Source organism: Anas platyrhynchos, chromosome 1 (assembly GCF_047663525.1).
Source record: "Anas platyrhynchos isolate ZD024472 breed Pekin duck chromosome 1, IASCAAS_PekinDuck_T2T, whole genome shotgun sequence".
NCBI classification, from domain to species: Eukaryota; Metazoa; Chordata; class Aves; order Anseriformes; family Anatidae; genus Anas; species Anas platyrhynchos.
In genome coordinates, this window is record NC_092587.1 from 36,069,293 (window position 1) to 36,085,287 (window position 15,995).

At 36.6% G+C, this 15,995-nt stretch overlaps 1 protein-coding gene across 2 annotated transcripts in view; it reads left to right on the forward strand.

Moving 5' to 3' along the window:
- LEMD3 (LEM domain containing 3) overlaps nt 1-15,995 on the forward strand; it is a 48,274-nt gene that overhangs the window by 24,884 nt on the left and 7,395 nt on the right. Inside the window, exons 4-10 of one of the 2 annotated variants that reach the window (XR_005262574.2) lie at nt 4,277-4,344; nt 6,301-6,380; nt 6,459-6,607; nt 8,336-8,437; nt 9,314-9,416; nt 9,631-9,809; nt 14,498-14,621. Coding sequence is in view for 1 of the 2 variants with exons in the window: in XM_038172948.2 (XP_038028876.2) it covers nt 4,277-4,344; nt 6,301-6,380; nt 6,459-6,607; nt 8,336-8,437; nt 9,314-9,416; nt 9,631-9,809 (681 nt within the window). In the remaining variant the exon portion in view is untranslated. The remainder of the gene's footprint in view (nt 1-4,276; nt 4,345-6,300; nt 6,381-6,458; nt 6,608-8,335; nt 8,438-9,313; nt 9,417-9,630; nt 9,810-14,497; nt 14,622-15,995) is intronic. The other variant, XM_038172948.2, reaches the window with a different exon arrangement.

The window sequence follows — 15,995 nt, forward strand, 5'->3', positions numbered from 1 at the left end:
TATGTAACTTAATATACTACGTTCCAACTGTAGCTGCCATTTTTGTACTGTGGTGCTCTGATATTATGTAAAACGATTTAATTATCCTGTGTAAAAATAGATTGCCCTTAATGCATCGCTGTTTTCAGACTTATTAGTCTGCCAAGCCTATGGTGAGTAATGCCTACCTCAAAAGAAACTGCAGGGAGAAGCAGAATCTACTCACTCAGTTTTGGGTTGAGGTTTATGTTCTTGTCCAACGGTTCTCTTTCTTAAAAGCAACTTCTTGTTGATACTGTATAGTTCTGTACCTAACACTTTGACCTAAAACAAAATCCGTGCTTTATTTAAATCAGACTTCCTTTAGGCATAGATTAATTACTGGATGTTTTTGTCTTTCATGGAGAGACTTCAATAAATCACATCCACTTTCAGTCAGGCTCACAAAATGAACAATGCTAATCCCCATGCCCACAAGCAGCAGCTACCTACAGATATGACCCTGTTTTTTTGTACATAAAGAATTTTTACCTAGTAAGATGCCGCTTCTGCTTGGCATTCTGCACAGAGTGCTTTGGCAGATTCAGATGGCTTTCTTCTGTGCTAAAGGACAGCACAGGTCCTTGAGATGCAGGGTGAACTAGACTTCAGTAGGTAATAAGGCTTACTGATAAACCTGTGGCTGGAGGGAAATCCTGAAAAAACACCAACTGTTTCTTAACACCAATTTCAAGTGTTAGCCACTGTACCTGTTTGCTGTCTCAGGCTTTGTTCTGTTACTCTCCTTAAGCTTTAGTTCTTCAGGTTATTGGTATTGTGCTGCTTATTGAGTGATTTCAAGACCATTTAGCAAGTTCTGATTCTCCTCAGTGGTGGACTGTTGAACCTGCCTTTGGGAGATCAGGTGTTCGTATTTGCTCTCACAACATTTATTCTTCTTATTTTTTTTGGCTACCCACTTGAGTGGCCTGCTGCTTAACCTCTAAGCAGGAGATCTGCTACACGACTGTTTTCGAAGCTGTTTGCTTTTGTACTGGTTGACTGTGTTGCAGCAAGATACCCGCTAGAGATCTGTGTTAAGTCCATGGGTTCCTTAAAGTCTTACTTGCTTCTTGTTAATATTTCTGGGAGAAGAACCTAGCTTCTTAAATGGCTTGCACAAGTGCATTAACATAAGCTAAAAGGTAATTCTGTGATCACTGCTGGGATGTGTGCTACCTGCATCACCTCTGTACAAATGCAGCTGGAACCGTTCTCTGATGGCACTTGAAACTGATGTGGCATGTCCAAGAAAAGGCTGAGCAGGAAGGTCCATGCTCCCCAAGCTTGCAGTAAGCATTTTAGCAGAATGGCAACAGAGGAGCTCATTTAAAAAAGTGCTCAAATATGTCTTGCAGGAGACCTGTGTGAAGATTTTTGCCCTGCTTCGATTTTATTCCTGGATATAGGGCCTCAAACGGCTCATTTTTGACATTTTTGGCTCAGGCCATGGAAAGTGGGTTTCCAAGCCAAGTGGTTAATGATTGCACCAAAGTAATTCAAAATAAGCCTTCACTTACAGAACTACTAGCTAAAGGAGCGACAGAAATGGCATAGAGGAATATCCAGCTGTTTGCAGAAAAGGTTGTCTGACTTGTGACCTGCCTAACTTTCTGCAGGCTTTCAAATTCATGAGTTTCTCAGAAGAAAGCTTTAAATGGTTCCCAGCAATAGGTGAGTTAGAATGAGAACTGCATCTCCAGCAGCTTTTTGTACAGGACTCAATCTACATGACTCTGAGTTGCTTTCTGGTATCAGGAGTGAGTTGAAAGTGACATTTTTATTTTTTTCCCTTGTGATTGTATGTGAGTAATTGGAACTGATGGGCCTTAAGCTTTGTCAGATCTCGAGCAGCAAAACCATTTTCTAAGGGGTAAATTTGCTCAGAGGGAGTATAGTCAGGAAAAAAAAATATTCAAAAGCAGTACTGTGAAGAAACTGTCTGCTGGCTTTTTAAAAATGAGACGAGAAGCTGTGAAGTCAGTGTGTTGGCTGCATGCTGCATAAATGTAATTCCTGGAAGGAGGCAAAGAAGATTAGAATTTAAAACTATTAAAGTAGTCTAGTCTGCATCTAAGGGAGCTTTTGTCCACTTGTAAGGTGTAGTGCTGCATTCTCAGAAGAGTGAAAATCTAAGATGAACACTGCAGCTTGTTTTAAAAATGCCTTTTTCACAGTCTTGTCTTCTGATTGCTTTTTTTCTTTCTGTGTATTAATGTCATCCTTTTGGCTGTTTTTTGTTTTGATTCATACTTGGGATTTTTACTAAGATTCTTTACTAAGATTCCTACTAAGCAACCCCTGAAAACTCCAAACTCCTTAGCAGAAGAGTTTCTTCCTCCTGCTCACCCAAGCTGTTATGTTAAGTCAAAATACGACTGATGTGCTTCAAGACTTCAGGCCTTACCAAACACAAAGTGTAAAAGAACAAGTACTTATCAGACATGTCAATGTCATACAACCTAATACCTGGGTGTGATCACATGTAAGGCTTCTACAGAGATCTGTTTTGGTTTTGTTGCATTCATTCCATCTGTTCTAGATCTAAAACTATGCTTATACCAGAGATTGTAGGAATATGATATGGTTCTCCCAAATGTGTTGATCTCGAAACATGAAATGACAGCACATGTAAATGTACAGGTTGTAGCGTTAATGCAGCACAAAACCAAGTCATTCTGTGAATGTCTACCTAAATTCCTTAAGAGAATAACCTGTAACTCCAATTCCTGTGCTGACTTCTAAATTTAGTGTTTTTTCAAAGGTGCTGTCAGTATTCACCAGTGACCTCTGCAGTTTTCCTGTCACAGTAGACCTGAGGAGCTTTGACTAAGTCTCAGATGTCGTGTGCTAATTATCGAGTGAAACAACTTTTAAAATAGTGTCTCTTCTGCTCAGTATTTGATGGAAAATGCACGCAAACAGGAAGGCTTAGTTCTAGGCCAGAGAAATATGAGCACTCCTATAAACTGTAACCCAGCAGTAGAAGCCCATCCCTACTATGGTGATGCGCTTGCAAAGCAAAATTCAGTTGTCTGTTGAAGTGTATTAAACAGAACATCACTTTAGCAGTCTGCAAAAAACTTTTGCTTCATAAAAACATGTATTTTTGTGGAACTCTACTGTGAATGAGACGTGAAGATGCTTTCCCATAACTTGCTAGTGTTTGCTGATTTTGTCAGGTTGCCTTGGATGTGTTGGTAGTAAATATCTGCAGTTGCTCCATTTAAAGGGTAATCCTGTCTGGAATAGTTTCAACTTTAAATACTTTTTTGAGAGTGTAAGCAAAAGTTCAAGGTACTCATGCATATACAAAATACAAACTTTCCTAGCATTGCTATAGCGCTGGGAACGATCATTTGGCATGGATTGAGGAAGGTGAGGTAGGCCTAACCCTGACTCAGTGACAGGCTAGTTTTCATTTTTAATGTTTTGGCACAGTAAAATTGCAGGGATGGCTACTAAGATTATTTTTCAGAGATCAAGAGAAAAAAAGGATTTGCCATTCTCTAACAGTTCTTCAGAGCTACCAGCCAAGTGTTAGATAAAACCGGAGTTAGACTTCGCCTTTTCTGTATGACTGATACCAGATTATTTTATTATTTTTTTTTGCGTAAATTGGATGCCTTCCGTTAAGTAGAAGTAAATCAGGAAGAAGATGGCATGTGGCTATGAAGATTGACTGTACCTTATTTCTTGACTGCCTCTGCAAACTTTCTGAAATACTTAGGGAGATGGCAAAACCAGCAGTTTGAGGGCATATTGGTATGTTGTGCATGTTCAGGAAGGTGATGAATTACTCTGGTGACTTGGAGCAAACTGAAATGTGGTAAATTCATAGTGCTGGAAATACTGCTGTGGATATGCTAGAACCATAAGTTGGTCTGTTTAATAGCTAATACATGTTTCAAAGTAAATAGAAATTATTTGGAAGAAGTTGAGGCAGGGTATGGCAGCAACTTTTTAATACTTTTGATTGCTCTTCATACGATCTTTTGTTCTAATTTCAGTGTAAATATTGAAGTATATTTTCTGATCACATGAATTTTTATTGATGTTATTTATATTTATTGTTAGCTGTGACAATCTTTTTTTCATTGGTGGGGTGCACTTCTGATTTTTTTCCATATATTTTTAAATAATTATTTGGCTATAGCTGCTTGTGTAGATTACGTTAACCTTTAGCTTCTGTTAGGTGATTTTATTCTATATAGTGAAGAAATAATGTGATCAAAATAAACAATTTTATTTTTACCAGGGGAACATGAATGTGGAAGCTCTATTCAAAGGAACCTTACCGTCCAGGAGGCAGCTGCATATTTAAAAGTAAGCAATTGCAGTATTTTTCATTGGTTATATCTAAAAGTTGTATAACTTAAAATTTTATCGTCTGGTTTGGTATTAGTGTGGTTTCAATTTAATGTAGTAACTGACATTCTATACTAATAAAACTAAGTGAAGTATTACTCAGATGTTTATAATTGACTTCTTCAATACATGCTACTTACCATTTTTATTTCATGAGATTTTGTGGAAAAAGAAAGGGAAAAGAAAAGTGGGGTTAATTGCAATGCAAGTGTAGGTAGCAGTGCTTCAGTGTCATGAAGGTTTTCTTCCCCTTTAGTTAAAACACCAGGGTATAATGTCATTTGATGGAGATTGTTGACCAACATAAAAAAAAAAAAAAGTATGAAACTAAAATCTCTAGAAGCTTTTCCAGAAATCAGTATGCAATGTTTGAGACATTTTTCAGCTCTTAGTCTCTTAGTTTTAGCTCTTATCTTGGAAAAGATACTGTCTTCCCTTCTTTGGGAGAAGAGGCTAAGAGGCTGAAGCGTGGCTCTGCAGTGAGCCTGACAGGCAGCAGCTGTGGGGGACATCACTTGATTCTGTAAATAGAAATGGTCCAGAAGGGCCTTTATGGTAACTTGGTAGGCTTGCAATATTAGGATCTCTCTCTGCCCTGTCATTTGCCCTGCCTCCCTCCCTAAATAAAAAATGATTTCTTGTATTTTCTTAGCAGCTGTAGTGTTTATTTTAGCCCACATGGTCTTCCCTTCAGTAGGAAGCTACTTTCACGTTTTAAAATGGTGTAAGATCTTGTATGGCTTTTTTTAGGTGGAGGGAGTTAAGCCCATGTGACTTTTAATATACAAATGTACAAAAATACTGCATTTTGGCAAACGTTTACATAGTAAACAAAAAGGAGGCGATGTTAGGAGCTTGCTGAAGAAGCTGCTAAAAACTGTTTTATCTCAGATTGCAGTTCTGGATTGGCAATGATGTTCGGTATCTGTTAAAAACAGTGCATTGTGAGAATACTTGGAAAAAAATAGGTTGATGCCAGGTAACATAATAGGCAAGACCATTGGTTAAAAGAATGCCAGTTATCAAAACTGAAAAAAAAGATTATAAATCCAAGTTTCAAAGTTTTTTTTTTTTTTTTGAAAATTTGTCACTTCATGTAAAACCATGTTTAACCCTGCAGTTCCTAATTTTTGGAGTATAAATGTGTGTGTGTTTTTTTGTTTTTGGTGGAATTTGAGTGTTAGATGATAGAACTTTTTCCTCAAAGCGAAAATAAGTTATCTGCTCCTATTTTTTTTCTGAAGTACTTGCCATAGAGCCTCATTAAAAATTAAGGAGAGAAAACTTTTTTGGACAGTTTCAGTTCAAATACAGTATTTTATTTTTTTTGCCTTTTCTACAAAAGGATGTAAGGTGAACTCTGGAGGCGCTGCTCAGGCTGCAGTGAATGCTCTCCTGTGATTACTGATAGCAGATAACTTAAATTTGTAAATTCCTGTGTAGTGATATCAGTTCTTGAACTACAAACATAACTGGTATTTTCAAATAATCTTAAGAAGCTTGAGGAAAATCATTTAAAAATTTACCTCAGCTGATTTTTAGGAGCTATTTTCAGCTAAGTTTATATCTAGTTTGAGTTTTATTCCTGAAAGAGACTTTCAATGAGCACCGCCTAGTGGCCGATTTTTTTTTTCCTTTGTAGGTTAGTTTTCTCTGTAGGTTAGAATTCTTGAAGTGTGATCATGACTAGAGTTTTCATATAGTCCTTAATTTGAAGAATATTAGTAAGTCCCATAGCTGCTCCTAGCATGGGTGGATTTGCTTTGCGTATTGAACAGTTATGCAAAAAGTGAAGTTTTAAGATCAAAGTCACACAGGTTTGACTACTAACATGTGCAGTATCTGTATTTTATTGTGGCATGGTAACTTTCTGCTTATTTAGAGAATTATTCACTAATGTTTGTCTTTTGACAGAATTTAGATCCAGAATACGAAAGTGTACTTAACACAGCACTACAATGGATCTTGAATAGTGGGGAAGATGTTGGCATAAAGTAAGTGGTCTTTATTGTATAACAGTGTGTTCTGATAGACCGTATCCTTTTTTTGTAAATGCCATATATTTTTAACAGGTGTATTGGCAGTGACCCTAATGAGATGGATGTTGTCAATGTGACAGATGTAAAGTACCTGGAATCCACTAGTCCAAAGATGTCTTTCAGGTGTCGTTTTCGCCGTGCATTTATTAATGTAACTCACAGATTATCAATATTGCTTTTGGGTAAGTTATTTAAACAATCACTTTTTTGTTATAACTTGTGTAAGTTCATGGTGGAAAAAGCAGTGTGTTCACTGGAAGTTCTTATTCAGCCATACAACTTATAGCGAGGATAGTGACAGAAGCTCTAACATGGTCTGTTTTGCACTTTTTTGCCACTGTATTTTCATATTACTTGCTATCATCTGTTGTTGTAGTCAGCTGAACCAATTCCTTCTCTAGGAACTCTGGCCTTTTCCTGCCAAAGCACTACCTTTTGAGTTTTAAAAAATTCCAAATCCAGTGGTTCTTTTTTTGGGGAAAAAGATGTGGTGGCCTTCATTTTTTGAGGATGTTTCACTGTTGTTCTGGGAACTTTAGGAAAAATCATCTTCTCTGTAGTTAAAGTTCCAGGAGAAGTTGAATTACTTGTTTGTCTCCAAAAATTCTTAACCTTTTCTGCAACAGATGTACAGGTATTTATCCTTCGGTAAGACTTACTCATTTAATCTGTGATAGTTCTCTAATTAAGTTTCAAATAATTTCATTATGGTCAAGAATTAAGTAAACTTGAAAGTGATGCAGAATAATGATGTGGTCCAGCTGAGTGCAAGCACAGTCATTTCTAACTGGCCACACAGAAATATTGAAGATGCAGAATCGATCTCATGCACATGTTGAATATTCATTCGTTATATATTAATATATATTATAAATGATCATTATACGTGATCATTTATTCCAGTATTTTAACAACTTCATAGTTAAAAATAGAAGACCGCCTTCATTAGCCTTCTGACAAACCAAAATAATTGAAGGCAAGTTGACCCAGATGGCTGTCTTCTTGATAATATTGGGTATGAGCTATACTGGAATATGGAGACAAAACTTAGTATCTGAGTCAGCCACCAGTCTCATCAGTCATGCTGAGCAAATTGCTTAGTGTTCCAACTTTCTCATCTGTATTTGAGATTAATATGCAGTACCTTTCCAGAAATGAAGCATTGTGTAAAAACTGGATCTATTTTCATTAATTAATAGCCATTTTGGCCTAAAGTGATGTCCCTCAGTCTCTATCTATCAGTTAACACTGCTGTGTGATCATTCACACTATTTTTTTTGTTTGAAACCGTGGGTGAATGGTGCCCTTAGTTTGAGATGAAAGAAATAAGATTTTTATTCTCAGCTTATGCTGTTGGCCTTCTTAACTATATTCCCCCAAAAAGGACAGTCATCTTTAAGCTAATAGAAAAGAAACATTTATCATGGTAAGAAATACAAATTTGTAGCTGAACTGAAGCAGTCCAAACTAATTAGTTTTGACCTGTATAAATAAAGCACGTGACTTGTCCTTAAATTAGTGAATATTATGCATTTTTAAATCTTAACATATTCTAAATTATGAATTTATACAACTTTTAATATGATTTTGAATTTTTCCAAGGTAATAGTTTTAATGCTTTTCATCACAAATGAGTAAAATTTCAAACCCCAATAATGCCAATTAACAATGCTATTGTTAAAATAATTAAACATTTTCATAAAGGTAGCTACTCTTCGAAGGTTGAGTTGGTGTTGCTATGCTAGTAAAATAGAAAAATACTGACAGCAAGTACAGTATGCATCACTAGCTTTAAATTTTGAATTTAAAATGCTAGCTAGTTCAACCAAGTTCTGAAGTATGTGGTGTAAAATTTGTTAAACAACTGATGTTCTAATTCTGTTTAAAGAGTGTTTTATATCTTAATGCAGGAGTAGCAATGGTTTGGGGAGTCTTGCACTACATGAAATATCGTTGGGCAAAAGAAGAAGAGGAAACAAGGCAGATGTATGATATGGTGGTAAAAATCATAGGTATGGCTTCTTTATTCTTATATGTGATGTATCAGCACTGTATAAGCTTTCAAAGTACTTGACTTCATCCAATCAATGGGGTTTTCTGCCTGTTCAGTTATCATGCTGTGACAGCTCTTGGAAAAATGCCTGCTTTGTGGTTTTTTATACATTGTACATTAAACCTAATCAAAGTTTTTCTTATGGAGATTTAAATCTAAGTAATAGCTGTAATAAATCCACATTGGCATGGCAGTATTTTATCTGTATTGAAAAAACTACGAATGTGATGTTTGTTGACTAGACATGTGGAAACGATGCAAGACAAAACAGATACAGGAAGCAATCTGTATGCAAAACACCAACACCTAAAATGTTGCTAAAACAGAATGCGTGGTTGAATTCTGATATTCTGCCTTTCCACTTCAAACAGTGGTTTTAGTAGTTTGTGTTCATAGCTTTTAGTGCTGTTTTGGGGGATGCAGTTTTACTTAAATTGTCATACTACTTTCAGCTATGACAGTCATAAATACAGAGGTAGTAGAGCTGTTTTCTTACTTTAACGTTTTCATACTTCTTTTGTCAGTCAAGTTTTGTTGGGGTAGGGGGAAAGCACTTGATTTCCAAAGGTGGCTGTCTTTGTTAGCAATTAAATGTAGCAATTGAATAACTGTAAAAACTCTTTTCCTGTGTTTCAAAGTTCTCTGGGGTACTTGGAGGCATTGGATGTATGGTTAGTTTTCTTGATTTGCCTTCAGTGTGGTTAGGAGCAAAAACACTTCAAAACTATAAATTACTGAAATTTGGAAGGGGGCTTTGGAGTAGCTGTTCATAGTCAGAATTGATATTTTTCTCTGTATAAACTGTGTAATTATGTTTTTCTTACGGTGTTCTCAGATGTTCTAAGAAGTCACAGTGAGGCATGTTCTGAAAATAAAGACTTGCAGCCTTATATGCCTATTTTACACGTGCGTGATTCTCTAATACCATCTCAGGAAAGGTACGTACCCGCTATACATACTGAATTTCAGTGCGTGGAATAAAGCATACAGCTTAGTAAAACCAAATCGGTCAATTAATTTAATGTTAGTAGGTTACAAAGTGTAATGTCCTTGTATACACCTGGGGAAAAAACACTGGTTTTCTATAAAGTTATGCATGTCAGTTGTGCAGGTTGTTATAATGCTAACGTTGTAATTCTTCATTTTTTTAAGGAGGAAAATGAAGAAAGTCTGGAATAGAGCAGTTGACTTTCTTGCAGCAAATGAATCTAGAATTCACACGGAGACACAAAGAATAGGTGATGCTGAGTTCCTGGTATGGAAATGGATGCAACCTTCTGTACCATGTGACAAAATTTTAGTAATACCATCGAAAGTGTGGCAAGGCCAAGGTATTGCAAATATAATTGTTTTAATTTCTCCTTCTAATCTCTAAGAGGTCACTTGAGAATGGAAGACATTTTCTGTCATAATTATGAACTGTGCCATTTTTCTGTCATCTTGTTCAGTAGATTTGTCACATGCATTCAGCGTCTGCCTTGCTTTCAAGCAAGATAAGCTTTTCTAGTGTAACTAAGGGTATACAGCCAAAATGAGTTCCTTGTTCCTTTCCATAAATTAAAAAACAAATGAAAACCCACTCAAGCCTTTTCCTTTAATTGGTTGAATTCTAACATCCTTTAGACTCATTGGAAATCATGTAATCATTTTTATCTGAATGCAGGTAGATCAGAGCTTTTAGATCAGAATTTCCTACCATTTAGTTATCAGTTGAGTACCTTAAGACAGAGTTGGATAAGTATACTGCTCTTCCTCCCCAGTAGATTCGCTTTCAAAATATAAGACTTCTCAATCAGCAGAATGTACATTTTGAGCATCTCCTAGCAGTGTTCTGGTTCTGCATATTCTGCATTCATATTTCAAGCTCTTTGGCACAACAAAGCACTAGCTTTATTAGGGGAGGCTGTCATGTGAATTTTGCGATGGTCTGTCACTTAAACTTTATCATGGAGCCAAGTGGCAAGAATCCAGTGGGCTGCATTTGCCTGCTGTGGTCATCTTTTCATAGTCCTTTTTTTCATGTTAAGCTTTAGTCGATGGAAAATATAAGCCAGAAGTCTTGAGTTCTGGGTTGCAACATAAAAGAATGATAATTTCTATCAAAATCTGAGTAGGGAAGGTCAACGTTTAAAGTTAAATCTTTACCAATTGTTTAAATCTTGAGAGTCTGAAAGAATTTGTCTTGCATATTATGTTCTTGAACTCTGCATTCTTTCATCAGTGTGGCTGTTGTAAGCTCTGTACAGAATCCTCGTTTATAAACTTGGTGGCTTATTTTGATGGCAAGGGAAGAAGGAGCTGCTGCTTGTACAATTTTTAGTTCAACTTATTTGCTAATTGGATGTTACCAAGGTTGAATCGTGCGTTACTTCTATGACATTGAACTAGATGTTGAAAGAAGCTTTGTTAAAAACAACAGACTTTTTGCCCTTTTTGGGCACTTAAGCAAAATTCCTACTGACAAGCAATTACACTATAGTTTTATGCTCTTCTGGAGCATGCTAATTTTGACCTTGGTTTAACTAATGCATATAGTAACCAGCTGAAGTCTCTTTGCTTTTATTGGTACACATCTTTATTTGTAAGAAACAATATTTTTATTGTTCCCTACAAAAGAGAGTATAGTCTAGAGTGACCTCTTCAAATGTAATTATTGCCTTTCCAGACAGAAAGAGCGTCTTTGTGGCCTGGAACAGTTATACTGAAGCAGACCTGATTGCCTGAATAGGACTGCTAACATTTCAGTTTTGTTCCAGGGCATTTGTACATGTCCATATGTTACGTGTATGCTTTCATCCCCTGGGTCTTAAGTTTTGCTTTTTGTATGTTCAAAGCAAAACCAAGCAATTCTTTCCCATCAAAACCAAATATTTTTGAGACATTTGCAAATACTTGAAGTGTTATTTGATGAGAGTCTGAGTTTCTTGCTTCTCTGCAAAACGTTACGTTGGGATATGATTAAATATCAAAGTTATGCCATTGTTTCTTAGCTTTATACTTCTCATTTTTAATCATTCGTTGGAAACGAGATTTTTTTTTTAACCTTGTAAATAATACTACAGGCTCAAGGTTTTGCAGTCACCGCCTTGAAACAATAATAGCATGGCATTGTGCTGTGACAACTATATCACTGATTTCAGTTCTTCAAAATTTTAGTAAGAAGTGAGTAGTAACTTTTTATGAGAGTTGCAGAGCTTTTTTTCCAGGACATTGTCTATCAGGGATACGTGAGTGTTTTACGTACAGTGCAGAAGTGGTGGATGTTTACAGCTGTCTCTGTTCCATCTCTACAATACTGTCACGATTAATTTTTAGACATTTAAAATGAATAGTGTCTGCAAGCTATGTATATTGCAGTGCTAAATCTTTCATGTTGTGTATTCGTCAATACAGGCTATGAAACATGATGCTCCAGTTCTGGAATTTCTCATTTACTACTCATTTGCACTCTCAACTTCTTCTTGTCATGTGTGATTGCGATATAAATCACTTCATAAAATTCTGTCCTGTATCAAAAATCAGTCTGGATTTTCCTTCATGTGGAAGACTTCTCAGTTGTGATAGCCCAGGTGCTGCGTGAAATATTCATTCAAGACTCCAACAGAATTGTAGCTTCCAAAACTTCTTAGAAAGCTACTATGGTAGCTACTGTTAGGTATCATATGAATTTGAGCATCGAATATCTACTGCCACATACTGTACATGTAGTAGACAAAATAGTTTTACCTGTCAGCTGCGGCTTTTAGCTAGAATGCGTATTTGATAGGTTCCTTCTATGCTTTTATTGCTGCATAGGATATGTTAAGTGCTATCCTGTTTCAATTCTTTCAACAGCTATTTTCCTAGTTCTTGTTACATTTGTAGTTCAGCCTTTGAAGAGCTGAAATTTTATACTTTGGCTATAACAGAAGAGCCTGAGAGTTGCTGAAGGAGCGAAGTTTTTTGGTTTCTGTGCATCTTAGTACCCAGTTAGCATCACAGTTTAAAAAAACAACAAAACTTGAGATCTGGTGTAGGTCTGTAGCAGAACACAATACTGACGAGTATGTGGAATTGAAGAAGAAAGCCTCTTGACCTGTCCATGTGTACTAGGTTATTGATGTATGATACCATGCATTTCAGTATGGGACCTGTAGCATGTGTGAGGATCTAGCCTCTGCTGTATCTGTGTTAGCATCCAGAGTTCAGTGTTGTGGCATTTTGTTCAGTCCTTCAGGTGCAGCCTGCACTTTTACAATTGGTAGCTTGTGTTTTGCTTTTTCCAGTCCATCTGGTGATGGTGATCTTACTGTGAGATACCATCTACTGGTACGGTTGGCATGTTTGTCAAAAGAAGAATGGGTAGGTAAACTCACTGTAAGATGGGCAAATATGAGCAGTATTCTGAAAACAACGTACAGGGTAATTGTTAATTCAAAAATCTTGTTCATGCTGAAGTATAATTTAATTAGAGCAGTGAAAGAAATATTTTTTTAGCGTTGAATTTGCTTTTGAAAGAAGCACGTCTTCAGTAACAGGAGCTCTAGGGAAAAAATACGTAGGGTGAGCTGCAAAGCAGCTAAACTAACAGTGATAGCTAAAGTTGCTTTACAGTTCAGGAGACGAGATAAAAAGGTTTTCTGAACCTTTGGATTCACCCTGGGTTACCACATCTAGGGTGATATTTCATCCTGCAGAATGCAAGATAATCTGTTACCTTGAGTGAATGATAGCCCTCCTCCACCACTCGTGAGAATACAGTCCTTTCTCTGTGTTGAAAAGGCTCTCTTTACTGCAAGATTGTGGAAAATATTTATGCTTGAGGGAGGATGCTGTACCCATCCCATGCTGGTTTTCTGTAGGTAAACTTAGCTGAATTAAACCTCATCAACCACATTGTCCTTTCTTAACATTTAGTAGTAATACTTCAGTATCTTTTCTTTCTACTGAAGAACCTTGTGTGTTTGAAAGTGCATAAGTTCAGTACATTCAATTAATCATTTTATCTTTTTTCTCTTGACTTTAATAAGAAGGGTTAGTATTTCATAAGTTAGTGATCTGGGACTTAACATGAATAAATCTGTTCCTCAGAAATGTATTTATCTGCATCTTGTGAAAGTCTTCAATCTTACCATGTGCATCAAATCCACGTCTAAAGATCTGTTGGGCTATTTTATAAGTCGTGGTAGAGATGACAGGGAATCTTTTTTGAATAATACACTAGTGAATCAAGATGTAGAGCAAGCTTTATCACGTTTTCTTAGGTGTTCATTTTGAAGTCTGTGCAATTGCCTCTTCTTCTATCATAGACATATTCCAGAATCGTTATAGACATCTCTTGAACTTCACTGCGTATCTGTTTACTACACTATTTTGAATTTTGCTACATAGGTACAGTACTTTGCCCATTTCTTTGTTTAGCTTCCCTTTTCAGTCTGATTTCCGGTATACATTTTAATGTATATTACTGTGATAGCAATTATTTTGTACTTCGCTGATTTCTGTAGTTATTTTTTCCGTTCAACATGGATGGAGCTTTTTATGTGTAAAAGCTTTTTTAGCTTATGATGACTTAGAAACATTTTTTAGAAAAAGCACAATTCCTCTTTATTTTCATATATTGCACTGTTCTGGGCACATTTGCACTAGTAAGAGGTTACACCAAATAGGTAGAAGATTAGTTTTGCACAAAAGCTGGTGTTCTGCTCTGACTGAAGTAATCTTTGCAAGCACCTGAAATCCTTGTGGGCTTTTGTTTTGAAGGTTACTAGAAATTGGAGCTGGTAGAGCTTGGTTTTGTTAGTGTTTACACTAAAATACAAATTTCTTTTTTGGTTACTCTTGCATCGCTTAGCTGACTTCTTAAATTACAGCATCTTTTTTGGAGGTCAAAAACAACCTTGCGGAAATGTTGGTCCTGTGCACCTAGGGTTTCTGCAAATAATCTCACCATTCTTGATCATTGGATTAAAAGGATGTGCTGAATAAACCTAGCTATTAACAATCAGCACATAATTTCCTCAACCCCGCACCTTTTCAGGTCCAGGTCCATGACTAGGCCACCCCAGATCACCTTCTCCAGTGTGGTGTGGTGCCCCAGTGTACAATATGCTGGTGACATTTCACCCTCCCTTGATCTGCTGGAGCCAACCTACCTGAGTAAGGTAAGTCCATCTATTTTTCAATGTTGCTTAGTTCTGTAAAGTTTTTATTGTATACCCTACATATAATTTTTAATCAAGGGCAAAAAACTTTACAAAACCATGTGCTATTGAAAAAAGGACTTGTCCTTAAGCTATAGGCAGCTCAGAGATAGATGCAGTGTCACCAGCATATTTAGAAAAACATTCCCAAGAAAAACTGGACAATTGTAGGTGTTGGTGACTTGGATAATGTGTGTATATCTTCTTACTAGAGCATTTCTAGTTATTTGTGGAGGTTAAGGTTAGATTCAGAGCCCACATTTTCTAACTTCTAGTTGATTACTGTATGTTTGTGGCTTTTTTTTTTTTTTTTACTATTTTTTTGCTTTGAACTTAGTTCTTGCATAAGTCATCTATGCTGTATCTTCAGGCAGTGAACTTTCTCGTGGTTAGTGCTTGCCTTTCACATGCAGTATCTTCTGGGTGACTGACAATAGGTGGATTACGGTGGAGCAGTGGTGTTCATATGTTAGATATACTTCCAAGATTCTGTTTTTAAAGGTCAGCAATAAGAAGCACTGCTGCCTAAAGCTTAGACTCCTAACACTTGAAATGTAATGTCTTGAATCTGTCAGACTTCAGCAAAGTAGGGGCTGAAAAAGGAGAGGCATTAGCCTCAGCTTGGTGCATCATTACATCTTGAGGTTTATAATCTTATATTTAAACTCTTCCATTGACTCATCTCCAGATCTTCAAAGTAAAACTTCCTTCAAGCCTTGAAAGTTGTTTCACTAGGTTATGCACTTTGTTGGGCCTTCTCATGGCATGGAACTACCTTATTTGAATCTGAAGGGTCCTGTGTTCCTTTTCTTACGATGCAGTCTTCTGTTGCGACTCCCAAAGGGAGAACCTGGGAACTTTAGAAAGAAGATAATATTATCTGAGCTTCTAAAATGAATATTTTATGGAACTGTTTAGCTTTGAAGGAGTTACTTAGCTGTTATTTTTAATTTCCATTTTTCTTGCATCTTTTATGTCTTCTGCTGCATTTTGTGTGTTTCTCAAGTTTCTCAACATGCGTGTAGAGTATCTAGGGTTACGCAAGCTCTATCCTCATAGAGGGCTACTTGACAGTTGTTATTGAAACAAATGCAATGACACATCCATCTAAGCATCTCTCTGACTCTTAGACAAGTGGACAGTAGACTGCCCCAGAAGTGGAAGAAATGAAAATTTATTAGGTATTTAGAACTGGGTAACCTGCAGCTCCAAAAATTTGCTCCAGATGTTAAGGATATCTGTCTTTTCACAGAGACACAATGCCAACACTTTCTTTTCAACTGCATAGTATTTAAAATACCTTCCATTCCTTCCATTTACTATGGCCCAAACATA